This window comes from Rhyacophila brunnea, unplaced genomic scaffold (assembly GCF_057557595.1).
Source record: "Rhyacophila brunnea isolate RB1 unplaced genomic scaffold, BYU_Rbru_1.0 scaffold_13, whole genome shotgun sequence".
NCBI classification, from domain to species: domain Eukaryota; kingdom Metazoa; phylum Arthropoda; class Insecta; order Trichoptera; family Rhyacophilidae; genus Rhyacophila; species Rhyacophila brunnea.
The window spans coordinates 24,998,709-25,013,624 of record NW_028232785.1 but is presented as its reverse complement, the minus strand read 5'-3'; the positions used below and the strand labels follow the sequence as shown (position 1 = coordinate 25,013,624).

General features: G+C 34.3%; 1 protein-coding gene across 1 annotated transcript; it reads left to right on the top strand.

The window, feature by feature from the left end:
* The first annotated feature begins 5,831 nt into the window (after positions 1-5,831).
* On the top strand, positions 5,832-11,390 carry LOC147077035 (uncharacterized). Its single transcript, XM_085940666.1, has 2 exons — positions 5,832-6,151; positions 9,267-11,390. The coding sequence occupies exon 2, from the start codon at positions 9,647-9,649 to the stop codon at positions 10,871-10,873; it is 1,227 nt and encodes a 408-aa protein (XP_085796792.1). The 5' UTR covers positions 5,832-6,151; positions 9,267-9,646; the 3' UTR covers positions 10,874-11,390.
* Positions 11,391-14,916: the final 3,526 nt, after the last annotated feature.

The window sequence follows — 14,916 nt, the reverse complement described above, 5'->3', positions numbered from 1 at the left end:
GGGTGAGTCGCGTCATTAAAAAACTCATCTTTGAAGTCATCCACCTGATGATTTGCTTCCGGTTTTATATAAACTGTCTCCAATGAAGGATTCTGAATACAAAATTATAAAAATTCAAATCCGAAACCAACTTTACATAACAGTGGCAAAGGGTGAAGCATTCTGTTAAGGCGATACTTCAGTGAAACGGCAAATAATTTTCAACTGTAGGCGCGACGAAATTTTGGACTCGCTAGCAGTCTGAGAGCGAACGTCGAGGTGTTTCGTGATGGCGACGGGGGTATTAATTCTTAAATCGTGTAAAAATGACTAAAAACGTTACGCATTTACTTTAAAAAGAAAACATGTCAATGAACATATTATTATTGTTACTAATAGAACATGGTGTGTAAAACTCCCACGAGGCTCCCGTTATGTATATGCAGCCACGTCATACGCGGCCGGCTAACATAACCCTTACGTGTGCCAGATCAAAGAATTTAAGCCCTCATTTTGTCCCGAGCAGAGCCGCACGGGACTGGTGATGCAACCTTGCACCGAAGTGCGAATGCATGATGTTAATTTATATGGCAACTATCAGAGTGACTTTAATTTGAAGAGTCGCAAAGGGAGTCGAGAGTGTCCCGCCCCCCGTATGCTCTGGCGAATTTAGTAAAGGCCGCAGTTACTAATAGAACAATAAACAGAACATTAAATGGACGCATGTTGGATTTATATGACAAATTATATTTCGGTCGGCATGTGTCATTTGCACCCGTGACCCGCAATCCGCGCATCGCCTAGCCACGATCTTTTTAGACCATGCCTCAACTGAGGTATAGCCTTAAGATCCGACATAAATAGTGCACACTAAGCTTTGTCAGTCAACCGTATTTGTTTTCAGTTAACTAAGAGTAGATAGTGTTTGCTAGTCGTTAAAATTCAATAATTAAACTCTGCATAATCCAAGCCATAGTAGATGATAATAGTAAAAAAATATTCGTTTATCTATAAATATTTAAAATTATTCCATTGAAATCATACATAGTTTTTAATATTTTATAGGTACAAGATTTTTTTCTATCGATTAAAGTTTTGAGTTTGGACACCCACGGTGGCAGCGCGGCTTAAGCGTTGGACTATAGCGCAGTGGGTCCCAGGTTCGAATCCTGGGTCTGGCAAGTAGGTATACATATTGTTTTTCAATTTGTGTGTGTCAGGGTATGGACCTAATAGGTTGAGCATGTGACTGACATCTATTTCTCATAAAAAAACAAAATCTGTCAACACAAACCTCCATTCTGTGGAGGCACATATGATCCTATCAGGATCGGACATGGTCGAAAAAAAAAGGTTTGGAGTAGGCAGGACTCAATGAATTTTAAAACACGAGCCAACACCATCTTTATCAATTCAAGGAAAACAAATAAGTATGACTTACAAAGTGTGCACTAATTTTGTCGGTTATATCATAGCATACCTAAACTAGTTTGGTTTAGGCAGGGATTAATTGAATCTCAAAATTTAAAAGCACCATTTACAAATTATTGTATTCTTAGTTCAATGAAAACAAATAAGTATGACTGACAGAGTTTAGTGTGTACTATTTATGTCGAATCTTAACAGCTTACCTCCACCCTTTCTAACCTTCCTAACCAAAAAAAACAGAAAAATGGTTATTTTTGGTCGAAAACTGTAATGTAATATATCTTCCAACTAATCTGAACAGTAGACCATTCTTTTCACAAACGTCCTAGGTTTGGATGCTCTGGGGGTGCATCGAGCCAATAGTGTCTCTTTTTCACGTAGTTCGCACTTTAAATTTTACGTAGGTGTTAAACTCGTATGTGTGTCAAGGATATTTGTCGTACCTAGGTACCTGCAGGTATGTAGGTACCCACTACCTACTGACACATTTTTTTCGACCATGTCCGGTCCTAATAGGATCATATGGGCCTCCACAGAGTAGAGGGTTGTATTAACAGATTTTTGTTTTTTTTTGAGAAATGGATGTCAGCCACTTGCTCAACCTATTAGGTCCATTCCCTGACTCACACAAAAATTGAAAAACAATATGTGTACTTGCCAGACCCAGGATTCGAACCTGAGACCCACGGCGTGATAGTCCAGCGCTTAAGCCACGCGGCCACCTTGGGTGTGACACATTAGGGCCGTCAAAAAAGTATCTATAAAAAAAAAACTATGAAAGAGGAAGACCTTGTCTGATCCTAATAAGATCAAATATTAAGGGGATCCACAGAGTGGAGGTTTGTATTAACAGATTTTGTTTTTACGAGAAATGGATGTAAGCCACTTGCTCAAACTATTAGGTCCATACACACATATACTCATACACAAATTGAAAAACAGTAGTAAATGTACTTGCTAGACCCAGGATTCGAACCTGGGACCCATGACGTTATAGGCCGATAGTTAAGCAACGAGGCCATCGTGGGGGGTCTATAAAGCGTTATAGCGCCTGTTCACGTGCATGGATTTACTTGCACTTATAGTGACAATAACTGTTAACACGCTGACTGTCTCTCCAATCTCATTCTTCAAGATCTTCGAGACGAAATGTTGTGATTTTATGGCACTATTTGTTTGACAGTCGTAAAAATCGGTTAACCTTAAAGTGAGTCTTTGCGTGGTGTGGTTTCCGGCAGGGTCACCACTATCGTTCTGCTGCGCAGGCGAATATCCAACTGTCGCGTGTGAAAATTCAGAAACTACCGAACTTTTTTGATTCATGCATGCATTCTTGCAATTTGCAGGATAATAAATGATTACCCAAGCATTTCCTTGGTATTACCGCATTAATACGTATTTGTCAGCAGTAAAGCCATGCACGTGTAAATGGGGTATTCTGTCCAATCTCTTTCGGTATTCTATTATCACAATTTAAATTTAGTAAAACACATAAAAATTATATTTTTTAAATATTATACATTAGAAGATACTACTGACAGTGATGCTAATTGTGTAATGACGGAAAAAGGTGGACGCCATTTTTACTAATGCGTCAATTACATAGAGCTACTTTACGAGCTGTTTTGGCGAATTTAAAAGCTGGCGATTCAGCTACTGCGATTGTTCCAAATGGACAAAACTTTCCATTCGCTGAGAAGCCAACAAGTTAGCGACTATTTTGACGGAACGTAGTTCGTTTTTTACCGGGATGTCGCTACTACGCTCTACTGCGCAGACGCAGTAGGCCCACACGCCGGTATGTAGCGTGTAAAGTTGACCAGCTTTCAACTTTTCTCGGTAGATTGTTTACAATCTGCTTGTTAGCTTGTTCGATGATAACACTGGGCGACTTTACAGGCAGATTGTAAATTCGCCAACAAGCAGCTCGTAAAGTAGCTCAATGTCATTGACGCATAAGGCAATATTAATGTCAGTAATATTGACTGTGCATGATCTGTTTAAATAATAGATACCTAATCGAATAATTGGCACTTCCTGGCCACACTACGTTGACTACAAAACACCTACATACCATAATATTAACATGATCATACGCAATTCGTTGATAAATGTTTTCAAAAACTAACCTCAAAGATGTAACTGTCACTGTCCGTTGTCTCTTGTTTTACGTAAGTGCTGACTTTCGAGGTGTTTGGACATTCTATGGGTACATCAAACCAGCGATTTCTTTCTGCTTCGGATTCACCATCATCTGGTTCGAGCTTGACATCCATGTTACCTATGTATTAAAACACTATAATAATATTATGTTATGGGTTATAAAAGATGTAAAGTTCTCGGCGCTCAGCTGTGATAACAGTGTTGCCAAGTCAAAAGTTTTAATTTCATAGAATGTGTAAAAAAAATTCAGTAGATTCGACAAAATATCAGAAGATTTCTGTTTTAGGAAAAAAATTTCGCCGCGCGCCGCAGGTTCCCAATTTTTCATAGTCGGCTTGTTTTTTTTATGAAAAATATTTCGCCGCGGGCCGCAGGTTCCCTATTTTTCATGGTCGGCTCGTTTTTTTAGGAGAAAAAATTCGCCGCGGGCCGCAGATTCCCAAGTTTTCAAAAATGTCTAGTTTTTTTCCCGGCTGGTGGGAATTTTGTGAAATGAAGGAATATCAGTAGATTTCAGAAAATATCAGTAGATTCAGTATATTGCCAAAAATATCAGTAGATCTACTGAAATTTCAGTAGACATGGCAACGCTGTGTGATAATAGCATAGTTGCCAGATGCTAATGTCAAAATTCAACCTGATAAATATTCCTTTTCCTCAGTTCATTGAAAAATATAATAATTTATTTAGTAAAAGCATATTGTGGACATTGTCAATTATTACGTTTACAATATTAATAATATGGCATTTCGATTTATAAAAACAAATAAATTATCACCATTCAAGTTTTTAGATAAACAGACACCATTAGCGTGTTGTGTAGACAAAATTCGAATATTGTACCCCTATCGAAAGACAAGTATAGATAGACAATTAAAAAAAGTGAATTGAAATTGAAATTTTATTTATTTTTATGTAATATAGTGAACATTAATATGGGTAGGTACCTATCTACCTTATTAATTTTAGACGTTCACAACATGACATTAATAACCGAAGAAATATTATTATAATAAAACAATAGGTACCTACCATACAATAATATAAAAAAATATATCAGCATTCACGTGAAATCATAATAATAATAAATGTGAAATAGAATAATCCTGCATACTGTCTGAAACAGTGCTGCCAGCCGTAGGTACTATAATTAATTAATTTATTATACTATTTGGACTAGGTATCATTTTCGTCTGCGTAGGTACTATATTATACGATATAAAACAGGTTGGTATAGTAAGTACCTTCGCCCAAAATAATATGATTTTGAATACCCGTAAAAGTAGATTGTAAAAAGAATAAAAAACGGCCCCCTACCTATTACTAAAGTTAAAGGCAAAAGTTGGAGTCAACAAAAAATCAGTGTACCTACCTATTTTTAGTGATTTTTGACACATCTAATTATGGAGTTGTCGAGTATCATCACACAATAACCATTAATTGCATTGCGCAACCATAATTATACCTATTTCAAATTGTGTAATAACCTTGAAGTAAAAAAGTGTCGCAGGTGACTTTTTTTTTACTATAAGAGCAAAATTACGATGTGTATTTATCTCAATTATGTGGTCGAACTGCCACGCCGGGCTCACCCTGAACCCGGGCCCCTTGGATAGAGCCCTGTCAGCCCCCCCCCCCTTATAGAGGCCATGACCTATACATTTTCCGCATAAATAATATGATACGTACTAATATAATTCAATCACAAAAAGATGGCAACACTGACTGCGATATTCGATTCCCTCCAGCGTTGCTAACCGTACTATAATTATAGTATTTGTACTATAATTTTAGTCCGCGTACTATGTACGATATAAAACAGGTATAGTACGCCCAAAATACTATAATTATTTTAAATATCGGAAAAAATATGTAAAAAGCACTAAAATTTCGATATTTTCGTTCAATAAATTGGTAGAAAGTACTAAAATTTTGCAATAGAAGAAGATTTGGAGAACTTGGAAAAAAATGCTCGGTAAACGTAAAAAAATCCCTTTGACTTTGGTTTATATGTTTAAAATGAAATTTCTTCAATTCTACGGTAAGCATTTTTGTTTGGAAGAGGTACTTAATTAAAAAGGGGTCTCGGAGTTTCTCAAATTCTCCGTTATTTTTTTTTCTGGGAAACAGAAAACCTATACATATTCAACAGAACGCGTACTATATTTTTCCCCCAAATACTATAATTTTGGAGGCTCTGTACTATAATTCCACTTTGAAAAGATGGCAGCACTGATTCCCTCTCTTTCGTCGCGGACCTTCGGCGTGTGAGGTCGGTTGTTGCTCTTGCATCTAGAATTCGTGCCAGACGGTCGAAGTTCTAATGTCAATGTTAGAAGTGAAATTATATCACGAATTTAGACATTAATGCGACAGATTTTGATATTAACTACTGCATAAAATGGAAGTTAAAACCGAAATTATGGATGAAGACGTATCGCCTGACGAAACGGCAGAGGTGATCGGCGACGGTGCATACCAATGGATTGCCACAAATCACTTCAACAGCAAGGTTCGACTTGACGTTTCGGTCAAACAGGAAAATATCGATGACGACAGCAAAAAATTCCACATAAAAGAGGTATGTAGATTGCCAAATTGTTAAGGCGGGGTATTAATAATTTTGTTTAAAAGCGCGTTCTCAATTTCTAAACGAAAGTACCTAAACATGACTATTCTTCAAGGTTAACAAATATTGATGGACCATATTGTTTTAAAATCCGAAGTAGGAAATGTAAAAGTAAATATTTAGGACCTACCAATCACGTTACCAGAATTCTTTTGCAAAATAGTCTGTTGTTGACCGAGAGTCAAGTGAGAAGTCACCGCCATCTTTAGATTAATAAAGCCTGAGCATAACTTTTTGCACAAGCAACGAGTGGTCCACTTTTCAGCTGTCAAAATCAGATCCCAGATTGCTTGACATATTGATTCGCCATTTCTCGTTTCAATTTGAATTATAAAAAATTTCACATCAAATATATTAACTTCTTCTTCCATGGCGCTACATCCCGGGGTGGGATTTGGCCTGCTCCACAACCGCTCTCCACTCACTCCGGTCTCTCGCCACACTTCTCCAGTTACCGGGTCTTCCTATATGAAGCCAGTCCACTTCTACGGCGTCAGCCCATCTCCTTCTTGGACGGCCTCTGGGTCTTTTCCGTTGGGGTAGCCACTTCGTCATGATCCTTGGCGCTCTAACTTCAGGCATTCTCTTCACATGTCCCGCCCATCGTAGTCTTTTGGACTTAAAGTATCTTATGATTGTTTGCTGTTCAATCAGCTCTTCCAACTCGTGGCTCATTTTTATTCTGTAGTTCCCATTTTCCAATGTGGGTCCAAAGATTTTGCGGAGTATTTTTCGCTCGAAGACAGCTAATTTGTTTTCCTCGTTTTGAGTCAAGTCTCACAGCCATAAGTGACCACTAGCCAATAAATATATTGTCTAATATCAAAGTGTCTAACTATCAGTATTAATAATAAATAATATACATTCCTGTTATTCATCAGCTGTCAAAGTCAGACTAATCCTTCACACAAAAACCGGTGGTAATATTGATTTCCAACAAATATGTAGGATTGATCTATGCATTACATTTGTAGAATGTGTGTTAATGCTAGTGTATTATTTATCATGTGACTCATCTATCCAAATCAAACCATTCCATGTGTGAACACGACGGACGCGGCAATCGACAACAACGGGAGAGGCGGAAAAAGTAGGACCAGTCGTTGTGAATCTATCGGCTTTCTACTTGAGTCGGCAATAGACAAGTGCATCGAATTAATACTATTAACCAAGTATTATTTTTGTAAGTTGTACTTATGCAGTTCACCGTGAGACACTTCTTCGTGAGCCGTTATTATTAAAACATGTGTTCTTATAACATGTAATTCAACTGACATGTTGTTCGTTGAACATTTCACCGTGGAGTGTATTGTACATAAATATTTTCATTCATCATTCCGACCATGTCCAAAGCTAATATGATCATATGGGCCTCCACAGAGTAGATGTTTGCATAACAGATTTTTGTTTTTTACGAGAAATGGATGTCAGCCACTTGCTCAACCTATTAGGTCCAAACCGTAAGTACACAAATTCAAATACAATATGTAGGCTCAGGATTCGAACCTGGGACCAACGGCGTGATAGTCCAATGCTTAAGCCACGCGGCCACCGTCGGTGTACATACATTGCAATATTCCAATTAGATTCAATACGATGTTTTTATTGGTTTTAAATAATTTAATGTCAACACTACATAAGTATATACGGTATGGCTTTAATTATTATGTAAGGTACCTTCATTTAGTTGTCTTCTGTCATTCCCTCATATTTCGTTGGTTTTATTACGTATTTTACCACGTTTTTATTAGCTCGTATTCTTGTTTGTCCGGTACAGATTTTTTCTTGTTCGTCCAAGATTTCTATTGGACGATTAAAGATTTTTAACTAACTTCCCGACTAGCTTGACATTTGAAACTTTTAGAATATATCAGAACACGACGACAATGCATTCTTTTAATACTTTTAGCCATTTTTAAGTAGATTTGAATTCATTTTCAGTTAATTCTGCTTTGTATGGAAAGTTATTATTGTCGGTTGCTAAGGGGGTCCGAGCAACTAAATTATTAATATGTGAGTTACTATGGAAATTAAGTAATATGAAATGTCAAAATGACATTTCAGTATTCTATAATATTTATTCAATATTTCTATCAAGTACAATAAAAAGTTTATATTAATACATAGAATTGTCAAGTTTATATGATTCAACAGAAAATTAAAAAACGTGGTATATAAAAAGTCCTTTTTATTTTGTATATATTTAAGTGCTTTATTTAGACTTGAATAGTATAGGTTAACTAAAATAGACATATTTACTTCTTAAAGAAGCCTATTGAAAATTATTTCACATCTTAGATAGATCACAGAGATTATAAAATATAATTTTTTATCGTAAATATTTCACTAATTTTATTTATTTTTATATTTATATTTATTTAATATTATTTTATTTATTTATTTATTAATATTTATATTTATTTATATTATTTCATTAATTTTACTAATGGTTTTATAAATGCGTTTAAAAATTAATAAACCTTAAACATCTTAACACCACTGCACATGCACGTACTGAAATATTACTATATTCTAAAACTTTAGATCGAGAGGTTTAAACGAATACTATGTTATGTAATAAAAATACTTTATCAAATGCTTAAAATAAATATAAAGGATATTAAGGCTTCAAAATTATATTAATAGATTATTTAGAACGTTTAAGGAATGTTCAGGCTAATGCTTTTAAAATACCATAAAAACTCCATTTTGACGTACGTTGGGCATGTGGGACGGTAAGCAAAAATAAGCATCATCGCTGGAGGCAAATTGCGTCTGATTTTCAAATTACATTTGGATAATTTTGTACTGACTTTGTTTTGACTTTTCACAATAGGTATACAAATCACAAAATAAATGTTAACTAGTGAGCGCATTGTCACAGATCGGTTAAATGGTAAACCCTATCGTAAGTTTTATCTATGCAGAAGAAACACCCTTCATATATAAAAATTAACTGTCAAAACACATGGTACCTTACAAAACACATCTGTATAACATTTGGGAACACAATCATGTTTTATTTATTTTTATTTTCTTGAATTCAATATACCAACCCTTTTTGTAGGTTTCTAACAAGCTCACAGTTCGCCATAGTAAACCACTGAACGTTGTTAAAAAGAATACAGCTGACAATATCTTGGCCAAACACGAAATAGCCTATGCAGCTCAAAAAATCAAAAATACGATGATACAGCATTCAGAGATAACTATAGATGAGCAGGACGTCAAAGCAGAGATCCGATTATATTTGCCGAAGGTGGTTCGAATTAAGTTGACAAGAGTTACATATTTTTCACGTAATTTTATTTGCAAGGATTGTTGTGGAGTGTTTGAATCGGTACACCATCTAAACAGTCACTACATTTCATGCAACAATCATGACAGCTTAAGTCAGATAAAGACACTGGTGAAAAACTTGTTGAATGCAATATTCGCTCAATTGAAATGTCAAAGCGTGATGGGCACACGGTTTGTACGGGAGAGAAGCCATATCATTGCGATGTATGTTTTAAATATTTCATGGGAATTGGTGAATTCAAAATACATAGAATTACACATAATTGCGATAAACCACATCAGTGCGATGTATGTTTTCAAAAATTTCGCCAAATTGGTATACTTAAGCGACATAAAATGATACATACCGGTGAGAAACCACATCAATGCGATATATGTTTACAAAAATTTCGTCAAATTGGCATATTAAAGCGACATAAAATGACACATACTGGAGAGAAACCACATCAATGCGACTTATGTTTACAAAAATTTCGTCAAATTGGTAGTTTCAAACTACATAAAATGACTCACACCGGTGAAAAACCTCACCAATGTGATGTATGTTTAAAAAAATTTGTAAGTATTGGTGTACTCAAAATACATAAAATGACACACACTGGTGAAAAACCACATCAATGCGATGTATGTTTTAAAGAATTCCTGCAAAAAAGTAATCTCAAAAAACATAAAACGACACACAATGTTGAAAAACCTCATAAATGTGATGTATGTTTAAAAAAATTTATAAGTATCGGTTTACTCAAAAAACATAATATGAAACACACTGGTGAAAAACCACATCAATGCGATGAATGTTTAAAAACATTTGTAAGGAATAGTCAACTCACAATACATAAAATGACACACACTGGAGAGAAACCACATAAATGTGATATATGTTTAAAAAAATGTCTACAATTCAGTGATCTCAAAAAACATAAAATGACACACACTGGTGAAAAACCACATCAATGCCATGTCTGTTATAAAAAGTTCCAACAAATTAATCGTCTCAAAAAACATAAATTGACACATACTGGTGAAAAACCACATCAATGTGATGTATGTTTTAAAAAATTCCTAGAAATAGGTAATCTCAAAAGACATAAAACGACACACAATGATGAAAAACCACATCAATGCGATGTATGTTTAAAAAAATTTGTAAGTATTGGTACACTCACAGTACATAAAATGACACACCGTAGTGAAAAACCACATCAATGCGATGTATGTTTAATAAAATTCCTACGAATTAGTCATCTCAAACAACATAAAATGATACACACTGGTGAGAAACCACATCAATGCGATGTATGTTTTAAAAAATTCCTACAAATAAGTAATCTCAAAAGACATAAAACGACACACAATAATGAAAAATTGATGTGATGTATGTTTTAAAAAAATCCTACAAATAAGTAATCTCAAAAGACATAAAACGACACACAATAATGAAAAATCGATGTGATGTATGTTTTAAAAAAATCCTACAAATTAGTAAGTTGCTGAATATCGCACGCCGACCACAGAGCATGACGTTGTCATATTAGTCCAAATAAGCTATTACAGATTTATCAATATTAATTTTTCGCATCCGAGTGATTTTGCGTTTAAGTCATGGTGTAAACTAGTATAGGTGTGTGTTGACTAAACGCGAAATGTTTATTTATAAAAGTGGCCGCTATTAAGTCATGGTCGCTAGTTATAAGCTTATAATGTTAAGTGTGCACCCACTAACAAGATTTTGTATTTTACTAATTTTTAATAACGACTACATAAATAACATAATAAAATATGCCAAAATGTTGTACAATATTTTTATAATTGAATGTTCACCATAGTGAATAAAATTAAAATAAGGATTAGAAATGTTATAAATAAAGCTATGTTCAATCAGAAACAACACAGCATCGATCTCATTTTTGATTAATTTAATTTTAAAGCACTCCTTCAAAAATTGCATCCTAAACATCACCAGTCCCCACTGTTAAATCTCATCAAAATTGGCTTGAAACAAGTGTTTTGTTTTATGATTTATTTATTTATCGTCATTTCATAAAAGAAATCTATAATCGGTCAACTGAAATTACAGAACTAATATATGTTTTACATGCGAAAATTATGGAAAAGCAATCATATTGGTAGGTATATCCATGGCCTCCAACAGGTTGGGGGGGAGCCGCATCTCAGGTTCACCAGATAACTGAGATAAACAGGCATGCACATTATTCTACAATAGTAAAAGCTACTTAACTACAGGAATATTAGAATTTTAAATATGTGATGTGCAAAGCTTTTTTTATTATTGTGTCAATACTCGACTTCATAATTAAAGTGTACCACATATATAATATATATACCTAAAAATACACTTAATACGCTTAATTTTACCTTGTAAAATGTACACCTTTTGAAAACCCCCTAACGAATGGTGGAGATAGGCTGCGGAGATCCTACATAAGTGTATTATTTTTGTAGGATTTTCACACCCCACCTATATTGTTATCTTTTGGTCTCGGCAGGTTTTACCTAAATTTAACAAAAACTAAACAAATTTCAACTTTAATTTGTATTCTTAGTAGATGAAAACAAATATTTGAGTATGACTTGACTCGCTATCTACCTCCATTGCATCAAACTGCCTTCAATTTTAGCGATTCTAGATCTACAATGCTAGATGTAGTACTGTTATGAAGAATATTATGCTAATTGAAAGTGAACTTCGTATCATACAATACACCCAAATCTTTTATCTCCGTTACCCTACTCAATATTATGTCAGACATTGTGTATGGGAACAATAAGGTGTGCCTTGAACGACAGAACGAAATAATAATTCCTATATAATTTGGAGGCAGCAAATTCAAATTTATTCAAAATAGACCATTGCGAAATACCATCTAGATCGGACTGCACAGCATAATGGGGTTATAATCGTTCGAACAGGTTAAAGACCATCTGCGAATAGCAAACAAGAAGAAATGGGTAGATATAGCTGTGACAATATAATCGAAATATAATATATAAATAAATAAATTTGGGCGAAGATTTGAGCCTTGAGGAATACCAGAGTTTGTTCTAAAACTCCGCGATTCATTCCCATGGTAGGTAATCAACAAATTGGCGACGATGGTGTGCTGAATATTGTACAAAATAGAAGCATAAAGTAATGTTCATAGGAAAAAGAGGACGAATTATTATTTAGTGTTTGATAAAAATGTCATTGAATTAAGAAAAGAGGACTTGTCCAGGTAAAATGACGACGTCTGGGAACCTTTAATAATATAACCAACCTGGTTGTGGAACTTCTTAACTGATTTGCTGTACCTTCTGTCTTGTTCAGAATCAGTCTCAAATATTATACAAATAGCGGTGTACTTTATTTCATGGCGCATAACAAAACTTAAGCACCTCACGAAATAAATAGATAATATTTTGTAAAAATCATCACAATGGACCAAAGTTCTGAAGCAGGGTAGTTTAAGGCCGGACCGTCATACAACCTGAGTAAAAAAAAAACCGGGCCGAAGCTTCCGAAAGGTCGTAAGTAGGTATGTATGTTAAGTAAGTACCACTTTAACGTGACAAACTAAAAAATGTCATTATTATTAACTAGGTAGGTAGGACGTATTGAAATTGGCTTATTATAGATGTAACTCTCACACCTGATATAATCGAACATTAATAGGTAAGTATCTTATTGATGTAGTCAAAGAAAAGAAAAAACCGATGTCAAATGCATTGTTACATCGATACCAACCTAAAACTAAAAATTTCAATATCTCACTTAACTTTGTTCCAATGGTTCCAACAGTCGGTAACAATCAAATAATTCAAAGAAATGATAAATTCGAGAGTTTGTTGCATAACTAGCCTTTGAGTGCATAATAAATAATTACAAGATAAAAAGAACTTTTTATATACAACTTCTGTTGTCTGTTGATTCATATAATTATACTTGATTTGACTAGCTTAAACGATCAAAAAAAAATGTTTTTGATAGAAATAATATAGAAATGTCATTTTGACATGTCATATTGATTTCCATAGTAACGCACGTATATTTTATTATTTTAGTTGCTAGGACCCCAGCAACCAATAATGGTGTCGAAATAACTTTTCATACTAAACAGAATTATCAGAAAACGAATTCAATTCTACTTAAAGATGCCGTAAAACCCCCTAACTTCGCCAAGTGTCCCTAACTTCACCTAAATCAATTAAACACTAAAAACTCATATTTTACTATTGCACCACTTTAAGTCACTGAGGCGATTTTAAAAATAATATTCGTCCTGTCACCACACAATTTTCAAACCGCCATTATTTTCGCCGTGTTTGTGTTAGTACCGTTTTTTCGAGTCCGGTTTGAAGAGATTTTTTCGGAATACCTCTGAACTTTTGCTGATTTCTACGAATCTTGTAGAGGTAGGTTCTTCATATTTTTAATATAATATAGTGATATAGTCTGCTTGCCAAATGTAACGTGCGATTTCCGATATTTATAATAAAACATCAATTATTTGAGTATGCAATGTCAGGCTATGTTTTTTGAACTACTTGTTCCTACACTTCCCCTGGCTTTAGGGTTGTCACAAAAAAAACGATTTTCTTGAAATAAATGTGTTTTTTTTATTTTTATTGTTTTTAGACTAAAAACTATTCATCACTTTGAATCACCAGTTAACAATTTTTCTCATATTTCCTTTATTAAAAATTTACTATGTAAATCAACACATAAAAATGATACTATAATGCTTTGGGTTTTGGCAGCCCTAGCGTAAATTGGTAGGTTGTATGAAACAGTCATTGAAGTGATTCCTATCTTCGCCAACGTAGATATTTCTTTAAAATATGTCAAATTGTCTCTACCATAAGACCTGAATTTGCTTAAGGCTATTTTTTAATAGATTTCGTGAGTATCCATAGACAATATTTTTTTATTGTACCTACTAAAACACATTAGGCGAAGTTAGGGAATCGTGCCGTAACTTCGTCTATATAAAAAATAGTTATTTATTGTATTATTTAGTATGAAAAGGGTATTACTTCAATATAAATAAAATTAAACACTATCATTGTGCATTTCATAAGATCTATAAGACTTCATATTGGTGGATATTTTGGTGGCAAAACGACTTTCTGTTAAAAAACCGGCCGAAGTTAGGGAAGTATTGAAAAATGCATTGGCATCGTGTTCTGATATACCTACCTATTCTAAAAGTTAAAATGTCTAGCTAGTCGAGAAGTTAGTTTAAAATTGATTGCAAGATTTGTACCGGACAAATAAGAATACGAGCGAAGAAAAACGTTGTAAAATAAAAAAAAATATATGTAAATGACCTTCACAATGCTGCTGGCATTGTCAGAATTTTCTCGTTTTAAAAAAATGTTTGCGGCTAGGATGCTTCGGTGCAAGATTGCCAAATCAA